The sequence below is a fragment of the Nyctereutes procyonoides genome, unplaced genomic scaffold (genome assembly GCF_905146905.1).
Source record: "Nyctereutes procyonoides isolate TBG_1078 unplaced genomic scaffold, NYPRO_anot_genome, whole genome shotgun sequence".
NCBI lineage: Eukaryota > Metazoa > Chordata > Mammalia > Carnivora > Canidae > Nyctereutes > Nyctereutes procyonoides.
The window spans coordinates 2,273,145-2,292,645 of NW_026575040.1; the positions used below are offsets into that span (position 1 = coordinate 2,273,145).

General features: G+C 63.8%; 1 protein-coding gene across 2 annotated transcripts; it reads right to left on the reverse strand.

Annotated features, from left to right (window-relative positions):
• Window positions 1-292: 292 nt before the first annotated feature.
• CUNH15orf39 (chromosome unknown C15orf39 homolog) lies at window positions 293-9,393 on the reverse strand. Of its 2 annotated transcripts, none has more exons than XM_055320193.1 (3): window positions 9,237-9,393; window positions 3,581-6,288; window positions 293-1,745 (listed from the first exon to the last, which is right to left on the reverse strand). In XM_055320193.1, the coding sequence occupies exons 2-3, from the start codon at window positions 6,234-6,236 to the stop codon at window positions 1,378-1,380; spliced, it is 3,024 nt and encodes a 1,007-aa protein (XP_055176168.1). In that variant the 5' UTR covers window positions 6,237-6,288; window positions 9,237-9,393; the 3' UTR covers window positions 293-1,377. The 2 variants fall into 2 exon arrangements, with proteins under 2 accessions (XP_055176168.1, XP_055176169.1); XM_055320194.1 differs by having other exon boundaries at window positions 1,621-1,745; window positions 3,529-6,288.
• Between the last annotated feature and the right edge of the window lie 10,108 nt (window positions 9,394-19,501).

Here is a 19,501-nt window from a genome sequence, read left to right on the forward strand (position 1 = left end):
GGGCATGTCCTTGGTGCTGGGAGAGAGTAACCGGCATTTCTCACCGGGCAGTGCACTACAGACCCCACAACCATCAGGACCCACGAGGTCTCAGGAGGGAGGGGCTGTCCCCGAGCAGGGATGTGGCTGCCCACTGGGTGTGTGACAAGGACCCGCATGGCACAATGGTGCCAGACAGCCACAGCACCTTCTGCGCTGGGAGCAGGGACAACTGCTAAGGACTGGGGGATGGCCTATTAAATCTGCGCCCCTCCCCTCCCCTCGTCCCCACAACACATAGCCAGGCCCCAGGTCCAAAAACAACCCAAACGCTTTAATGTTTAATGGCCTGCCTCCAGGACCCACAGCCTTCTTAGAAACCTTAGCCAGGCCAAAGGCCAAGGTTGCCAGCCTCTGGCTCAGTTTAGCACTCTGCAAGGAGGTAACTCAGAGCAGGCATGACCGATGGGGCTCTGGCTTGGGGAGGGCTGAGGCCACCAGTCCAGATCTTCGGAGACCGCCCAGGATTGAGCTGTCATTCAGCCTGTCTCGTCTCGTCCCTGAGTCCCTGCAGCCTCTTGGCTTCCAGCAAACGTACAACTTTCTTGGAAAAACGCACCAGGTGGAGGAGGCAGCTCAGGGAAGTCATGGGTGTCGATTCAGGACCGGCCTGGGGCCCCCCCAGAGGTAAGAGCAGCAGGCCCAGAACACGGATGCCAGCCGCAGGCTGCATCCTGGCACCCCCTGTAGTGACGGAGGGAAGGGGCAGGCTTCCCCAAGGAGCTCCAGGCTGGGGGTCAGGGCCCAATCCCAGACGCTGGGGCACAGTCCCAAGCTTTCCCGGGAAAGGACTCTAGGAAGTAGAAGTCATCCACACTGTACACTGTACCACCCTAAATGACCTATGACACACGAAGACTTTCTAGAAGGTTCTGCTTGCCTTAGCCTCCTATCCCAGGCCCTGGCTGAGATCCAGGCCCCTGTCCTGGGGAGGGAGCAGAGAGCAAACCTGAATGGGTGTGTGCCAGGCATCACCCCCACAACAACCCTGTGAGGTAGGCTGCGTTGTCCTATCTTACAAATGGAGAACTGAGGGCTCACAGGAGGAAGTAACTTGCCTGGTCATACAGCAAGGAACACCGGAGCCAGGATTGAGCCCGAGTCTGGTGAGCTCCAAAGCCCACACGTTTTCTCTCAGGAAGAAACAGGAAGTTGTCCTAATAATAAAGGCCCTCAAGTTAAAAGTTCGGGGGCTCTCAGCCCCATGGGGTGTGAAGGTGGCAGCAAGAGGAGAAGCTCCCAGGGCATGTCTGCTTCTGGCCCTGGGCAACCAGGCCTATAGCAGGTAGGGGTACAGAGGGTGACCCCACACGGCAGCTGTCCAGACAGCAACCAGCGCTACAGGGGATGGCTCTGGTTGCCCAGCGCCTGTGGCTGGGGCATGGACCGATCCGGCCCTGTGGCCTTGTGGCCCCAAGTGGGCAGTGCCAGGCCATTGAGCCAGGCAGCTTCTAGCAGGCTGCGGAAGCGGGCCCTTAGTATGGGGCCCTGGGGGCAGGTGCTGGTGGCAGGGGCGGGTGAGGCACTGCAGGCCCCTTCCTCAAGGGCTGCCTCTGCTTTCTCCAAGCCAGGGGTTGGTGGCTTCCTCCCTGGCTTCCTGGCCTTGGGGATGGGTGACTTCCAAGCCAGGGCTAGGCTCTCCGGCTCGTCTCTGGCCATGGTGGGTTCTGAGGAGGGCACAGATCCAGCCTCAGTGTCAAAGTCACCTGGAAAATGAACACACAGTCAGGCTGCAGACCCAAAACCCTCAGGTCCCATCTCCTGGTTTCCAAAGCCACCTAGACCAGTGGATGGCCTCAGGCTTGGATGGCCCCAGCAGGGTCACAGCCATCAGGACGGACATGTCCCCACATGTGCCGGAGGCCAGACCATTAAGCTGAAGGGGGTGCTTCTCCCAGGTGATGCCACAGCTCTAGCAGGTGACGGCACCACTCAGAAGCATCTGGCACATGAAAAGGAAACGAGCCAGGAACCAAGGGCCTATACAGCCGGGGAAACTGAGGCATGGGGAAGAGGGCTCTGCTACCCATCAGTGCCATTGTCTTTCTGCCAGCCCCAGAGCCCAGAATTGGAGGACCCAGCAGAGGGGACAGGACATCCAGATGGGCGGCGCCCCCCCCCCCCCCCAATCGGGGAAGGACTCAGCTCAGGGAGGGAGCGGGGACCAGGGTGCCAAATCCAGCCAGGGGCAGGAAGAAGCTGAGTCCCTCAGTTCTGCACTAGGCCCCAGGACCCCGCGGGCAGCCCAGGAAAGACGGCCCTGTCCTCTCTGGGCCCAACGGCCCCGCTGTCCAGGGAGAAGATGGGGTTGGAGCCTCTGAGCCATGTGAGAGGCCCCCGCCCCACCATGCTCAACAATCCTGCTGGCCTTTTCTTTGCACCCATTAGGTCAAACGCTCCAACTTCTCAAGTGCTCAAGGGCCACTATACTTGTCACCCAGATATTCTACACCTGTGCCTCACTGCCTGGGGCACCTTCCCCATGCTGACCTGGAGCCAGGACAGGGTCAGAGGCTGGGACAAGGCTGCCAGGATGGCGAGGGAACAAGAAACCATTTCTGTGGAGACACAGCCCAGACAGAGGCTTGGTGCGGGATGGCGGAGCACTGAGCAAAGAAAGACTCCAGAGCGGGTCACAGGCCTCAGGCCTTGATACGCCAGACGTCCTGTTGCAGGAGAGGCCACGATGGGCACCACCTGGCACCATCGCTGGCGTCCCAGGCAAGGAAGTCAGTGTACACGCCTTGAGACCCTGCAGCAGCTCCCGAGAGCAGGGCCACAGCCTGAACCAATGCATGTGATGCTCCAGGACATCAAAAGATCAAGTTGAGAACAGTATGCACGAGATGTCATTTAGTAGGGGAAAAGCAAACCACAAAACATCGCTCTGACTCATGGGTGCACTTCCGTGAATATAAATACCGGGAGGACTGAAACCCTGCACATTCATAAGGCAATCGTGCTTGGGGGGAGAATGGGATCCTTGCCCACCTTCAGGAACTTCAGGAATCGGGTCATTCACTGAGGTGGAGAAGGCGGGGGTGGGGTGTGGGGGTGTGGGGGTGCCGGCAGAGGGCTTAGGGGAAAGCTCGGAGTGTGGGTCTGGGAGGAGCTAAGGGTCGGGGAGATGGCAGGTGCAGAAGGCCAGCAGGCATTCAGTCACCTGGGGCTCAAGCTCAGGAGGGAGGCTGGGTGGGACACAGACGCAGGGGAGACGACCTCACACAGAGAACAGGGCCTCGGCGAACCCCAGACCCCAAAGGAGAAGTCTGCCCTGAAGCCGGACTGGGCACAGCAGAGGAGGGCGGCTGCAAAGCCACCGCACAGGGGAAGGCCAAGAACGTTTCCATGGGGACAGAGCCATGGCTCGGAGGCCCAGTGGTGCCCAGGTGGGGAGGGATGGGGGGCGGCCCACAGAGCCCCCCCAGGGCCACCCCGTCCGCGGCCCCCCAGCCCCCAGCCCCGCCGACCACTCATGCAGCCACACACCTGGCACTCGTTCACACCGCTCCGGGGGCTCCCGGGGACGCCCCGTGCTCACCCAGCTGGCGGCGGACACAGTCCCGCCACTGCAGGCCCAGCAGGTCCGGGTAGATGTCAGGCAGCTGGCGCAGCGCCAGCAGCTTGAGCATGCGCGACGTGCAGCCGTGCAGGGCCCGCTCGCGCAGTGCCCGCTCCTCAGACAGTGTGGTGGGCCGCAGCTCCACGCGGTGCTCCTGCAGCACGTGGTCCACGGAGGCGGGGGGCAGCCTCGGGAAGAGGCGCTCCTTCACCAGGTGTATGGGCACGAAGATGGCCCCGGCGCGCACCACGTGGGGGAAGGGGCACTGCTGGGTGCACACGAAGCGCTGCAGCTGCGACAGCAGCTTGCCCAGCAGCCCCTGCACCGCCTGGCAGTCCTGCCATGCTGCCCGGCCCCAGGGCCCCGCCGTGGCCAGCCACTCCCGCAGCTTCTCGGGCGGGGAGTGGGCCACGGAGCCCGAGATGGCATCACACAGGGATGCGTGCAGGCCCGTGAAGTGCTGCTCTGGGGAGCTGGTGGCGGGGGCGGCCGGGGCGGGGGCCGGGGCGGGGGCCAGGGCCCGGGACGCCAGGGCCACGGCGGGCGGGCTGGGCAGCGCTAGGTTGAAGCAGGCCACGGGCAGCGGTGGGCTGAGAATCTGCAGCCCAAGGGGCACGGACGCGGGGGGAGGCGCGGGGGGCGCAGCCGCGGAGGGCGCGGCCGGTGCGGCTGGGGCCGAGGCCGCAGGCAGGGGTGCGGGCCGGAGGATCTTGAATTTTCGGAACATGAAGGCCACGGAGCTGTGGAAGTTGGTCCTGGGGGCGGCCTCGTCGGTGGTCGCCGGTACAGGGGACCCCGTGGCCTCGGGGGCTGCCTTTGCCAAGTCTGGCAGCTCCGGGAGTGCGTTGCCCGCACCTGGCGCCTCGGGGGCCGCGGGCGGCTGGGCAGGCGCGGCGGGACTGGGGGCCCCGATGGGCGCCTCGGGCACCGGCCTCTTCACGCTTAGGTCCAGTGCTACCTCCTCTCTGCGGGAGCCCAGGGGCTCTGCGGGCGCCTCCCGTGCGGCCAGGGGTGCCCCACCGTCCTTTGCGGGGCTCCCGCTGGGGGCTGGGGCCGGGGCGGGCTCAGCGGGGTCCTCGGGTGCCTGCACATCCAGGTAGTCACGGTACGGGGCCAGGCTGAAGACATTGTCGATGACAGGCATGGGTGGCGAGCCGGGTGGCAGTGCGCCGTCACTCTGTGGAAGAGCCCCGCACTCCTGGGCACAGGGCGCGAGTCCCAGGGGGGTGTGGGGAACCGGACTGTCGCCGATGACGATGGGCGCTCCGGGGCGCTCGTCAAGCTGGGGCTGGAGCTGCTCTTTCCTGCAGCTTGGCAGCCACATCTTCTCCTCTGCCTCCTGGGCTGGCTTCTCCACAGGCCTCCCAGGCTCGGGGCATGGCTGGCTGGCGGACAGAGGCTGGCACGCCCGCTGGAAGGCACTGGGCTGGGGCACAGCCTGTAGGTTGTTTTGGGAAGGTGGCGTCCCTCCAAGCCCGGGGGATGCTCCATAGAGAGAGAGGTCATCCCGGGCATAGGGAAAGCTCAGCGTCTGGGGGGCAAAGTCCAAGGGGCACCGGGGAGCGAGAGGCGGCTCCAGCTTGAGGCCTGGTGAGGGTGCTGGCGGGGGGGCAGAGGGGCAGGAAAAAGTGTCCAGGCCCACTGGGGGCATATAGGGTGTCTGTGCTGCCTGCTGCCTCAGGTAGGGACTGCTCAGCCCACCAGCCGGGTACCCAGCCCCCTTGTGGGCTCCCAGAGGCTGTAGTGGGAGCACTGCGCCGTAGCTGCCCTGCTTCTCTGGGTGGCGGCAGGCTGATGGGCAAGGCAGGGCCTGGGGAGGGTGGGGGAGCGGGTAGTGGGTAGGCACTGTATCCTGGCAGGCGGGGCCCAGGGGTTGGGCCAGCTGGGTCCAAGGGCTGGGGGGTCCCTCGGACAACGCCTGCTTAGAGTCCCCAGAGTAAGGACCTGCATACTTAGAGGGCAGGAAGCCCGTGCCGTGGATGGTCCGGTACTTCTCCAGGAAGGCCTGGCACGGGGAGAAGCTTACGGAGTTTTTGCCGGGTCCCTCAGCTGGCACCCCACGCAAGAAGGTGCCATCCAGGGACTGGCCCTTGCCAGGAGCCGGCGTCAGGGAACAAGGTGGTTCAGCCGGGGGTAACAGAGGTCCAGTCACCATTGTCCAGTCGACATCCAGTGGCCTCTTCGCTGCCCCTTCCTCCAGGCAGGGTGAGAGCCCGTAACACAGAGGGTTGCGGTAGACAGGTTTGGGTGCCGCCAACGGTGGGGCTGGGTAGGAATGAGACTGGGGACCGAAGGACAGGAGCTCAACAGGGCCAGGGTCCTGCACCTTCTCGGAGCTCTCCGCTGGTGGGCGGTAGAGCAGACAGCTGGTCAACAGGTTGTCTGTCCGCAGAGGGGGGCCTGCCATGCTGGCAGGGTACAAGGGTGGATATGGGATCCAGGATGCTAACCGCTCAGACCCTGCCTTGGGAGCACTCCCCATAGGGCAGGAGAAGTAAGCACCCTTGTAGCTGCAGGGGTCCTGGTTGCCAGCAGAGGGGGGCAGGCTGTGCCCGGGCCCGGAGTCTGCCTCTAGACGGGGCAGCTTGCCATACATCACAGGCCCCAGGGTCCCCAGTGGCCGCTTCTCTGCCATCACTGGGAAGGCTTCAAGCCCTCGGGGGGGCCCCAGCTACTCAACTGCTGACCTGGGAGAGGAGAGGGAGAAAGGGAGACGCTGTCAGAAGGGCTACAGACAAGCTGCTCTCACTGGCGCATCGCCACACCGAAGAGCTTAGCACTTAGTAGATGCTTGATGAAGACGGTGAATGAATGAATGCATGAGTTATACCACACAGAGGTTTCCAACCTCTACCCGCCACCCCCATTCCAGGAGCCCCTTCTGTTCAGCTCCCTTCCATAGGACTCCCAAGCCCCTCTCCTGGGGTTTCACACTTTACAGGGTACCATCTGACGAGGACCAATTCTCTTGGCTCCCCCCGTTCCCCATATACAGATGAGGAGACCCATTCATCCCAAAGTCACTGATAAAGGAGATGGGACAAGAAGCAGGCTTCCTACCTCCCACCACAGCTCTTATCCCAGATGCCATAGGGATCTCAAGATGCCCATGGCAGCTAAGATGTGGAACTGGACGCTGTCTATGAATTCAGGTGTCCTGAGACATTCTTGAGATCTCACTCTCAGACTTGCCAACCTTTGTCAAAAATGGCAGAGCCAAGCCTGGAACCCAGGTCCCGAGGCCCAGAGCAACACAGATCCTGGGCTTGGTTCCACAGGGCAGGGCTACTCCCCCAGGAGAAGCAGTGGGAAGCCTGGGAAGCCGGGCAGCGTCCAGGCCTGGCCCCAGCCGGAGGCGCGGCCGCCAGCAGATGGTGCTGTGGCTCCGGCAGGAAGGTCCCAAGAGCGGCAGCAGGAGAGCCTGTGTCTCAGTCCCAAAGCTGCCGCTGCCTATTCTAAGGCATATGAGGGCAGCACGGGACAAGGACCACCAGGTGGGGAGGTGGGAGGATGTGAATGTCCAGGGAAAGAGTCCCCAGGGGCCACAGGCTAGCTGGCAACTACCCCTACTGCACTGATACAGACGCAGAGCAAGACTCAGGCCCTGAGGCCAGGTGAAGCTAGGATTGGGACCCAGGCCCAGAGAGGCCGCACATGGGTTTCCTCAAGGCAGCAGCTACTCAATGACCCATGAAGGGTCATCTGAGGCCAGTCTTCTAGCGCCACACTGCCCTGCTTCTACCTCCCCTAGCATCCTGTTCCCTGAAACCCTCAGGTGGCTTTGAAAGGATGAATCAGCTCACTCTTGCTATGATTAGGCCATGGGCCAGGTGCCACAAGTTTCTATCACTAACCAGCCCCCTCTCTCAGCCCTCTCCTCCCTTCTGCCCGGTGGCCAATGCCCACCACAGGCTCAGGAGGAGACTAACACATCTTGGGGACAAGGAAAGCAAAGGGTCGTATGAGGGCCAATGCCCACTCCCATCCCAGCCTAACTGCACCAAGGAAGCCAGGCGGGATTCTCAAAAAGTTGGCTCATCTCCTGGCCAGAATCCAACACCTCAGGCCAGCCTAGACAAGGGGATGTTCCCTAGAAAAGACCGGAAGGGACAACAGGGTAACGGTGCTGATAGCAATGCTCGCTCTAAGACAGGGATAGACGGAAAGCCCCATCCTGTTGCACAGCAACCTTGCCAAGAAGGAGTTGAATGGTTTCGGGGGTGCTGAGCCTCCTGCACCCATCCCAACCACCCTGGGGAGCTCTGGATTAATTGTCGACTGTGGTCTCACCTCCCCACATGACTCCTGGGGCCTGGTCCACACCCACCCCAGCCCCCTGAGTCTTGTCTCCTGGGCTCTGCCCATTTTGAGCCCTTTGCCCCAGAGACTTCCTGGAACCCAGCCAATAGAGGTGAAGCCACTCGGGACCCTGGGGAGTCTTCGAGGGAGAGATGGGGCTCTAGGGAGTCAGCAGAGGGCTATGAAGAGTATGGGGCTGATCCTACTTCCTGCCAGTGCAAAGAGCCCAGTGCACAGTCCCTTGAGGGAAGCCCCTCCCCACTCAAGACAACAGCCAAAATGTTGCCTCCTTCCCACCCCCCACCCCCCCACCCCCACACTGGGGAGGCGAGCAACTGCTTGGAGCAGGGCGGGACCCCAGGGAGTAGGGTCCATCATCCCTCGGCCGCCAGGCTGTTTGCGGGCTGGGGCTGGGAGGGCCAACCTGGCCAGGGCCCAGGGCAGGGTGCAGGAAAGGAGCCCCCACCCCTGCGCCATCCGTGCCCTCTTCATCTCCCCGCGGCTCTCCCGGAGGCCAGCGGGCGTTGGGAGCTGGGAAAGGCCCGGAAGAGGAGAGCGATCCTGGCGGGATCCTGGCGGGCAGCGGCGGGCACCCGGCCTCCCCCAAGGGCTGCACCGCCCTCCCGGAGCTGAGGCCGCGGGCCCTGCTGGACCCGGCGCGGCCGAGGCGCGGCTGGGGGGGGGGAGGGTCGCAGGCTCCGCCCCCCGCCCCCCCGGACCCGCGCCGCCTGGGGCCCTCGCCAGCCGGACTTGGGGCCGCCGCGCGCCTGCCCGCGGGCTTCCGGGTGTCCCCACGCTCCGGCGGCGGGCGCTGGGCGCACGTGCACCCCGGGGCCCCGCACAGGCCGCGGCCGCGCTCGCCCCCTTGCCCGCGAGCGCCGGCCAGTGCGCCACGGCCCCGGGGCCTCGCCCCGCGCACGTGCGCCCCCGGCCCCCGCGGCCCGCACCCAGAGACCCGCGGGGGCCCGGCCGCGGCCAGCGGGGGGTCAAGCCGGGGCGCTGAGACCGCGGGGCCGCCCCGTCTCAGCCGCGCGCGCCGAGCCCCGGGCGCCCCCGCCCCCCGCGCGCCCCCAGCCCCGGCGTCCACGTGAGCGGGCCCCGCGGGAGACCCGAGGGCTCGCCCGGCCCCCCAGCCGGCCGCCGCCGCCGCCGGGACCCCGCCGAGAGCTGCCCCGCCCCCGCCGCGCCCCGCGCCCCCGCCGCGCCCCCGCCGCGCCCCGCGCCCCCGCCGCGCCCCCGCCGCGACCCGGCCGGCCGGTAGGGGCGCCCTGGCAGCGGCTCCACGCGCCGCCCGCGGAGTCGGCCCAACTTTCGGCGCCGGAGCGCGGGCCCGTACCTGCAGCGCCCCGGCTTCCCGCTGCTGCAGCCCCCGGGCCGCGGCCGCATCCTCCAGCCCCGCGGCGCCGCGTCCCGCAGGGCCCTGCGCGGGGGGTCGCGGAGGTCGCGGGAGCCCGAGCCGGAGCCACCCTCCTCGCAGCCGTTCGCGCCGCCGCTGGGCGCCGTCTGCGGTCCCGCGCGGGGCGGGGCGGGGGCGGGGCGGGGGCGGGGCGGCCGCGCCGGGGGCTGAGCCGCGCGCGCCTCGGGGGGTGCGGGGCGCTCGGCCCCGCGGAGCCCCCCCCACCCGCGTGCAGCGCCAGCGCCGCCCTTGACCCTCCGTCCGTCGCCGCCTCCCAGCTACGCGGCCCCTCGACTCGACCCCGCTGGGCTTCGGGTTCTTTATTTTAGCAAAAGTGGCATTATTCATCAGCGCTGGTGGCAGAAGGCTTAGAGGAGGCCGCATCAGGGTAGCTGGCACACAGTAGGTGCTCGGGCTCCCCTGGCCAGCACGGGGCGCAGTAGGGAGCTGCAGAGGGCTCCTCAGTCGTCCCCACAGCTCAGCCCGTGGGTCAGATTCCAGACAAATATATCCCCCCCCCCCCCCCGCTGGGGCGCTGCGTGTATCTGAGGGAGGGGTGAATCCTCCATCACTATAGTGGGCCAGGAATGAGGGTGTTTGGGGTTGCCAAGTGGCCTCAGTGGGGAGCCTTTTCGGGAGACCTCCCTCCATGAGACAGGCCTGAACCCCTGAAGCCTGGGAGGTGGGAGGAGGTGGAGCACTCCCAGCCAGGAATGGTCTGTTGCAGAGAGAGGGGCTGGAGGGGTGGACGGGCTGTCCCCGTTGGTCCTGACCCTCTGGGGGGCCGTCTGATCTCGGATGGGAAGCCCCTGGATGCTGCTACCTTCTCTAAAGAAACCTGGTCCCTCACAGTTCCTGGGCTACCCAGGGGCTAAGAACAGGTGTGTGCAGTGGAGGGGGGAGGCAGGTGGACATGCCGAAGGTCAGAGCAAGTTCATGGGGCAAAACCACCCAGGCTACCTGCTCAGATCCCAAAGGTCAGGGCTGCCTGAGTCAGAGGGCAGAGCAGGCCTGAGGCCACGGGCTCCAAGAGGAAGCAGCTGGAGCTGAGGAGGAGGGGCTGGACACAGCAGGTAAGAAAAGGAAGAGGAAGGGGCAGTTACCTGGGGGGAGGGGAGAGTCACTTAGCTGAGAGTTGGGGAGGGAGGGGCAGTTACCTGGGGGGAGGGGGGTCCTGAGGGTCTGGACAGACGACGACGGATTGGAGCACAGAGCACGGAGCGGCAGCAGCTCGGGGTTGGGGCTCTCCCGAGGTTACACAGCAGGCTGAGATAAACCCCAGATCTCCTGGCTCCCACGCCTTCTCATCAGGACAGTACACCCATGTGTGACAAGAGGGGGTCATGGCCAAGCCTCAGGTCACAGGACGTTGGTCCCTACTCCTGCTTCTCACCACTCTGCCCTCCCCATCTCCGTCCTGTTCACCTGCTGTGTGCTGCTGCTGGGGTGGGAGGAGGGGAGGATGCTCGATTCCTAAGGCCTAGCACTCTCAGGTCGTGTGCTCGATTCCTAAGGCCTAGCACTCTCAGGTCGTGTGCTCGGGTCACCTGGTGTTCTCTCCAATCTCTCGGCCCCGAGTGGGACCCACCCAGGCCAGGATGAACCCGTGGAGACCCTAGGGCCCTGTTCAGATTCTGCGGCCCTGATGAGTCTTGCCTCAATTCAGGGACACTTCACAAAGGCAGCAGCCCCCTTAATCGGCGTCTTACCTGTCTTACCCCCCTCCCTTCCTCTTCAGCATCACCTAAATACCTTGCACTGCAAAAGAGAGGTACCCACGGGGTGGGGAACTCGGGAGCCGCTTTGTAACTTTCTGGGCCTCAATTTCCTCATCTGCAAAATGGGAACCCCTGAGACCTACCTCACAGACTGAGGTGAGGGTCGCATAAAATCAGTGTGGGAGTTTGCTTGGAAGTGGCAAAAAGCTGTGTAGCGTGTTGGCTGTGAGCTCCCGAAGGCCCTGACATTGTTTTTCTTCTCTACCCAGAGGGTCATGTATGGGCAGAGCCTGTGAAGAAAAGTGGCTCTCAGGGGTCTGTTGGATGAAGGAAGGCAACTGATACAAGGTGCCATCCTCGGGAGGCCCTGGGGGGCTTCCTGGGGTTTATTAGGCTGTGGTCCTGGTCCTGGAGAGGAGAGCTGGTGCCATGGCTGGAAGGGATGGTGCTAACAGAAGCGGAGAAGGGAGCAGTCTGGCCTTCTGTGGGCTTTCTGGATGGGATTAACAAAGGAAAATAGCCTAGAAAAGCCTGGAAGGGAGGTTTCACACTCCCCCCAGGCCTCAGCCCTCACCCTGCCACCCCCGGTCTACACAGGCTCCACACTCCTTGTCCACCCCACCCCGGACACCGATCATTCCTCCCACCCCAGCTCTCGGGCACATGAGGTAAAAGGTCAGCTCCCCAAACCTCAGCAGGACCTACCGCCACTAATACTGCCGTTCCCTCTAACGAGGCCACACTTGCTATTTACAAATCCTTTCCTTCCTCTGAGGAGCTTCTTCTCGCCCCAGAGGAGGGAGGTGTGGTGCTGGCAGCAGGTACAGGCAGAGAAACAGGGAGGTCTGGCGCTTTCCCCTAAGACGCCCAGCAGTGCTCTCCTGCCCCTTCAGAGCCAGCCATGCAGGCGCACCTTGCCATCTGCAGGGAGGCCCTCAGATGCTGCTGCCGCCAAACCCCCGGCCCTTTCCGCTTCCTCATTCTTCACAGTAGAAGAGTAGCTCGGAGCCGGTGGGTGGGCGAGGCGAGGAGTTCTACTTGGAGCCTGGCCCCGTGCAAGTCACTCATAGACATCTCACTTAATTCTTACAACAGCTATTTGAGGCTGGGGTTTGAAAGGCAGGCAGACCGAGCTCTGTGACCTTAAGGCAGCCCCTCAACCTCTCAGTTTGCTCATCAGTCAAATGGGCATAATGAGAACATATCACAGGCCTCCTGCAGACCCGATGAGTTCACAGCTTGCCTGATAGTAAGATCTTTACCGGTGGTAGCTCTAAAGGAGGGGGAAGTGGCTTGCCCACAGAGCCAAGAAATGGAGGATCTGGGGCTCCCCCCGAAGAACTGTGTGACCCCAAACTGTTCTGAGAGAAAACTCAGGTACAGTTGGTGGCCAGGATCTCTCTGGTGCTCAAGCATACAAAGCCCTAGGACTGGGGCCATCATCCTGGACTCACAATGTCTTAGACAGCCCGGGTTGGATAGGACTGGGGTGGGGGGCAGGGGCACGGGACCTCATCAGACTGAGCTCAGCCCTCTCCTGAAGGCGGGTGGCAAACCAGAGCTTCCCTCTGCAGGGAGGGCAAGGGGAGCAGTAGCCTGTGATTCTGACAGGTGGGCAGGGAGTGGGAAGGCCCCAAACTCCGGAGGAGCCCACTCTGCCTCCAGAGGAAATCAGAGCTTCTTCAGAGGAGGAATCCCAAAGGTCAAGAAAGGGAGATGGGCTTTCACTGGGCCCCTCTGGAGGACTGTGCCTGCCACCTCCTGGCTAGAAAGAAAAGCCCATCTACAGAAACTCAGGGGGCCTTAGTACAGGGGACGGGGAGGACTCTGATTCAGTAGGGGCCATGGTGGGCTAACCTTCCTTCCCGTCCTTCCCTCTAGTACTGTTTCCCAGTTCAGTGAAGGACACAGATGTGAAACAGACCACGACGGTCCCGTGTGATGTGTGCTCGTGTAGGGACAAGGCCTGAGGAATAAGGCACCGGGTCTTGAGTCAGGGTAAGATCCTCCATTCTGGCTATGCTGAGCCCACTGGCTCGGTGCTGGAAGCAGTGGGAAACATTACCTTCCTACCTCCAGAGAGGTCTTTCTAATGCCCACGTCTGAGCCTGTCACCTCCCAACTGAATGGGATCCAACTAGCCCACAGGCTCCTGTCTGCCTCCTGACTGGCTCTCTCCGACCACCTTCCCCCAAAGCCCCCAGAGCCAGCCCAAGGTCCTCGCTGGGGCATACCTGTGTGCTCTGGAACATGCTCTCCTTGGCTGAGAGCACCAGCCTCTGCTGCTTGTCCAGCTCTTTCTTGGCTAGCTCCTGCCTGTCTCCAAGACACTTCAGACCCACTCCTCCAGGAAGCCTTCCAGAGCTCTAGGCTGGGTTGGGTCACCTCTTCTGAAGCCTCACAGCATTCCAAACTCCCCTCTGCATTAGACGGTTAGCCCAACCGCAGCTCCCTGTGCTAATGTGGCCGGGTTACATGCCCGGCTCCCCTGCTAGACTGGGGAGGGCTCTCTCCCAGGGCAGGGCCTGGGTCTGCCCGGATGCTGACCCTTTAGTGCCCAGCACAGGGTGGATTCGGGCCATGGTTAGGGAGTGAAAAGAGTAACGGCAAAGGAGAACTCCACTCACCTGAAAGGAGAGAAAGGGGCCTCTAGGCCAAAAGCTCCCCTAAAGCCCCTGTATTTCTGCCTCTCAGCCCCTCAGAACCCATGACAGCAAACCTCAGACCATCAGCAGCCCGCTGCTGCCTGTACCCATTTCAACATGGAAACACTGAGGCCCAGTGAGGAGCAGCCACATGCCCAGGCCCTCGGGCCTGGGGCCGGGGGGCCTCGAACCCAGGTCTCCCAGGGGCCTGTCCAGCTGCACACCGCTTTTTTCTTGTTTTGCCACTGCTCCTCCCTCTCCCTCTCCATCCCCAGACCCAGGATGGAAAAACACCTGGCTGAGCTCCACCTGAGCTTCCAGCTGCCTGCAGCCCCCTCCTTGGAGGCCCCTAGCTTGTTGGGGGGGGGCGGTGAGGAGAGGAGGAGAGGTTGCTCAGTGGAGAGGAGAGGCTGATGCATTTCCCCCTCAGTGTTGCAGGAGACTGCTCCCCCTAGCCCGAGCCTGGACTCCTGCCAGCCTCCCTAATCACCTCCTTTCCTTTCCCCATCCAGGGCCTCTCTCTGGGGATCCCCTCCCCCCACCTCCGTGCCCTGGGCAGAGCAGCACAGCTGTTTCCAGGATGGTGGTTTGGGCCTGGGCGGGCCGTACCCACAGCCCGACTCCTGCCCAGCGCCCGCCTCACTCTGGCTTCCACTGGGAATTACCTTCCTGCAGCTCCCCAGTTCAAAGGTCTTGGGGGGCTGCCCACAGAGCTCCTCCCCGCCCTGCCCGGTCCCCTCCCCCTGTGCCGGAGCACATCCCCTCCTACCGGGCGGGCCTGGGCACTGTCCATTGGAACCTTCCTCGGGCCACAGGGGCAGTGAGGTCTGGGCCAGGTGCCTGGCGCTGCCCCCGTTAGTGGCCTGCTGGGGTTTCTGTCACTTAGGGCTGGTTACCAGGCAACCGCGTCTGGAGGGCTGGCTCTGGCTGGGGCTGGCACAGGCGGCTGCTGCAGGGGAGGCTGCGGCCAGGCCGGCTGAGGCCAGGGTCACCGTCGTCGGCAGGGGGTGGGGCCTCGCTCTGCAGCTCAGAACTCCTTGTCATTCCGGTGGCTTCGACTCGGGCCCAGCCCCGGGAAAGGGGCCTCCTGGCCGTCCAGGGCCCTGCACACCAGGCTCAGAGCCCTCAGGTTTGCGGGAGGTTGGGGGAAGCCGAGTGGCAGCCAAGAGGCGGGCCTCCCTCTTCAGGGACCGGGGTGTGGCCTTAACCTTACTGACCACCCCCCTGTGGCCCAATGTGGGGGACACAGGAGTCAGATCTCCCGGCTTCCGGGTGGCTGTGTGGCCTTGGATGTGTTGTTGCTTGTCTGCGCCTCAGTTCCCTCCTCTAGAGAATGGGACGACGCTAGCCCCGTCTCATGAGGCAGCGCGCAGTGTAGAAGATGCTCAGAGCAGCGCCCGGCCTCTCCGTACCTGCTGGGTCCCCTCCCCCGAGCCCCTGGTTTCCCACGTTGCAAGGGGGCAGATGTTACAGATGCTGACACGCTGGCCGCCCAGCATTGCCGGGTGAGTCGGAACGTGCCATCGTCATGTCCAAGAATAGACTTGCACCCCCTGCCCTTCGCTCTCCCCATCCCTGCCGCCTTGTGTTTTCAACTTACTACTCTATAGCCCTTTGCTAGGTGGCAGGCACTGGTTTAAGTGCTTTACAAATATTAGTGCATTTAATTTATTTAATCCATTTAATGGATTAAGTGACTTAATCCATTGATTAATCCGTTTAATGGTTTAAATGAGGTAATGTTGAGGTATACCTGGGGAGCCGTGGTGGGACAGGGGCCCAGGCACACCTCCTTGCCCTGCTGGGGTGGCTTCACTGTGCCACTGGGTTGGATGCCAGTCCCGCCTCCCGCCACAAAACCAGGCTGGGCTGCTTGTGGTGTAGCCGTGGGCGGGTCAGAGTTTCAGGAAGAGCAGTGACGGCTAATTAAAACTTTGGCTCAGGGAGGCCCCCTTGGGGCAGGGATTGCCTCAGTCAGCTCCCTTGGGGAGGCCCCCTAATTGGACCCGGGGGGGCCCCAGTAATGATGCAAACTCACCAGGTAGAGGATAACACGCTGGGAAGGAGGGGGAAGGGGGAAGGAAACAGGTTGGCAAAAAAATAATAACAACCCCCCTGTCATTGTGAGGCGGATGACGTGGGAGTTGTCAGGCTGTCACTTAGTTGCTGTGTGACTTCCGATAAGTTGCTTGGCCTCTCTGAGCCTCTGTTTTCCTCATTGGAAAGTAAAGACAAGAAAAGCTTCTGGAGGGTTGCTCTAAGAAGGTACCAAGCATGATGCGTGTCCCAGAAGTAGGGATTTATAAAATTGGAGCAAGTATCACCGTGTTAGTAAGCCCGTATTACTACTAAAGGCCTTTCATACCCATCATCTCTTTCGGTCCGGGGCGGCGGGGGGAGGGGTAGCCTCCCAGCTCTGTCTCCTGGTTATGTGAGTGTGGGTCCTAGGCCGAGTGAGGAGTGTAGGGGAACAGGAGGAGCAGGGGCTGGGGTGCGGGTCAAGCAGGGGGTCATGGAGCAGAGGGAGCCCGAGCAGAGTGGAAAGAACCTTACTAGGCAGTCAGGAGTGGAGGAGGAGAGGTGCTTGGTGGGGTGGACAGCCTTATAAAGGCCTGGAGACCTTAGAGAATGCAGGAGCCGTGGGGCGCCGGGGCTAGAGTTGGGGTCTGCTGAGATACCCAGGCCCATGTGAGTAACAGCCGCACGCTGCCCTGCTGAGGCTGGGGTCTGGCCCCAAGTGACCAGGGTGCCCCCTAGCTCCCGGGTGCTAAGAACTACCGGTCTGTGCAGGGGGGCCCTGAAGCAGGGAATCTGGGGGAGGGAGGTAGGTGCCACTTGTTTGTCCTTCTGGGTGCAGCACAATGGCCACACTGACTCCTCTGCCCTCTCTCCGGGGGCCAACCTCATCCCTGATCTGTAAGGTCTCTATGGTCACAGGGCACAAGTCCATCTTCCCAGGCTCTCCGGCCCCTTAGGAGGCCTTACAGGCCTGTCCTTGGGACAGGGCCCAGGCCAAAGTCCAGAAGGAGGCAAGGCCCGCGTGGGGTGAGACCCAGATGCCTCCAAAATGACCCAGCTCCGTGACGTCACCACTGTGCTCACAGGCCGCCTCCGGTGGCACCTAAGCCGATGTGTGCCTGCGGCGGGCCTGGAGGCCCCGGGACCGGGTGGCGGGCCTCCCCTCTCCTTGCGCACGCCCCAGTGAAGAGCACTCTGCCCCCGCAAAGCGCTCCATGAAACCTGCCGACAAGTAGGGCCTCAGAGCGTGAGTCCTGTGGAAAGCCAGGGCGCAGGTATGGGGGGGCTGGGCCGCATTTCAAAGCAGCCCGTCAGCACTGGTGAGCCCGCAATTCGTGAACAAACACATAACAGGGCCTGCAGGACCTGGGCCTGGCTCCTTACCCTCGAGGGCAGCCCCTCCCCTCCCCGTGGCTCCTTACCCTCGAGGGCAGCCCCCCCCCCCCCCCCCCCCGCAGCCAGGCCATCTGCAGCTCACACGGGCTCCAATTAGCTCAGTAATTAGCACCTCATCAGGCCTGTCTGCCTCTGAACGGCTCCCCCGGGAAGGGGTTTCAGGAGGTCTCTGTGACCTCAGGGGCCCAGGGCGAGGGCAAGTCCAGGCAGGCCTGGGGCCAGACCCCAAGGCCCTTGTTGGTCTCCCTGCACCTACAGATGCCCCCTGGCACTCGCTGGCAGGAGTTTCCCACACAGGGCAGTGCCCCCCCCAAGAATCCCTCGGGGATTGGAGCAGGGTGGTGGGGGGGTGGGGGGGGAGGAGCCCCAGGCAGGACGGGCTTCTCCCAGCCGTCCCAGGCACCCACACCCCAACACACCTCCTCAGCAGCTCTGCTTATGCGGGGACCCCCGGCCCGCTAGGCTATGGGGACACGGCAGGGCAGCAGGGAAGGGTAGGAGGACAGCCAGGTCCCCAAGTTCCCCTAGGGAAGGAGGCAAAACCAGCTGTAGTCCATCCGGGAGCCAAGGGCAGGGCCGGGGTGGGGTGGCCTGTGACTGCTGGGGTCGGAGGGTCCCGCGAGAGCCCGGAGGCGGTGGTAAGTCCTGAGGTGCTCGCAGTGTGGGGTCGGCGTGGCTCCAGGGGCCGGGCTGGCAGCGAGGTCCCCTGACTGAGCTCAGTGTCCCCAGCTACCGCCCCCAGGGCCCAGAGAGGATCCCAAGAGGCAGGGTGTGGGGTGAACAAGAGCGCTGCGGGGGGGTGGGAGGCAGGTGGCAGTGGCACCGGGCCACAGGGCCGGAGGCGAGGGCCAAGGGAGGCCAAGGGAAGCCACATCTCGTTCCCTCCCCCGGACTCAGCAGCACAGGCCCGGGGCGGCGGCGCCCAGGCTGGGGAGACAGAGTGCGTGTCAGGCCTGAGCGGGAAAGGGGGGACCGAGGGGGCAGGAAGTCAGGCCCACCCACGCCCAGGCCTGTAGCCGGAGACCACATGGGGCCGCCCGGACCCTGCGGAGGCTCTGCGGGCGCAGGGGTGCAGGGCGGGGGTCGCTCACATCTCCTGCTTTCAAGCCCCGCTCTCTGCCCTCGGTGCCCCCACCGTCCTGCCCATCCTCACCACCACGGGTTCCAGTCCCACCCCGATCCTGAGGCAACACCCAGGAAGCACACGAGGACAACCCAAGAGGGACAAAAGGCCGGGGGGTGGGGTGGGGGCGTGTTCAATTAAGGGAAACGCCCATGTTTCCGTCCCTAGAGGCCCCAGGCGGGGTCCTCCTCCAGCACGCGACCCTCTGAACGGCGTCCCGGAGTCTCTGGGCCTGCCAGCGACCTGACAGCGCAGCACAGCCCAGTGGAGGCTGCGGTCCGCCCCAGCCCTGCCTGTGACCAAGTCCCTGTTTGTCCCCGGCAGTGGCAGCATGAAGCCCTTGACGTGGGCCTGGGCTTGGCGGCGGGAGGCAGCTTTCTCCGGGCACAGCCCTCTCAGCTTCTCAGCAGCTGCCGGGCCGGGCCCCCTCCTGCAGCTCCTCAGGTGGCCAGCACCCCCGGGGACTTTGAGGGGCTCCCTGATTGAGCCCACGCTCCAGGTTCAGTGGGGTGGAGGCAGGACCGGCGCCGTGACCTGCTGTGCGTCCAACAGGATGCCAGGCTCCCCACCCCACGACAAGTCAAGACAGGCTCACGGAGCAGCATGAGGGCCGTCCCTGATCTCAGGAATGTGCTCTTGGGGCCAGGGGACCGGGGGAAGGGGGCCCACGCTCCAGGCCGGGGCAGCCAGGAAGATGGGTGCTTTTCCTTGGCTCCCATCCGCCCCTGCTACTTCTTGGCTGTGTCACCTTAGGCAAGTCACTTCACCTTCCTGAAGTTCATGCAGGTATAAAATGAGGAAGCCGTCCCCACTGTCACGGCACAATCAGGCAGACAGTGAGCCTGTGAGCACGGGGAACCCGCGTGAGCTGGGACCTGGCAATGCCGGTGCTTCCTGGAGGAGGTGCGCCGAGGGCTGGGGGCCCAAACTGGGCTGCACCGCCAGCAGCACCCATGCCCGTTGGGGACTGTCGGCCCGGGAGGAGCAAGGGCGCCCCTTCTGGATGAGGGGCCCGCCTGAGGCGTGCGCTGCTCTCCAGCCGGCAATGCCCCTTCCTCTACCTTCCCCGCTTCTTGTCCGCCCCATTCCCCCCCTGGAGACTCTGTCCTGGGGTGTTGACTGGTCTTCTAAGGAGGACGGCGGGCGCAGAGACTCTCAGTTCATGAAGCTTGGTGGCTGTCACGCACAGCTGTCTCCTGAGCACGGGGTCATAGGTCTGCGTGCAGAGGAGGAAGCCGGGGAGAAGGGACTTGCCTGAGGTTTCCCCAGCAGGAGCCGGGCAGGCCCGGGGTCCCTCACTCCCAA

Excerpts from the sequence above, each read along its gene's own strand:
- CUNH15orf39 (XM_055320193.1), bottom strand. The coding sequence starts at position 6,236 with ATGGCAGAGAAGCGGCCACTGGGGACCCTGGGGCCTGTGATGTATGGC. Across the intron at positions 1,746-3,580 it reads CTGTGTCCGCCGCCAGCTGG|GTGACTTTGACACTGAGGCT; the intron begins GTGAGCACGGGG and ends TTCATTTTCCAG.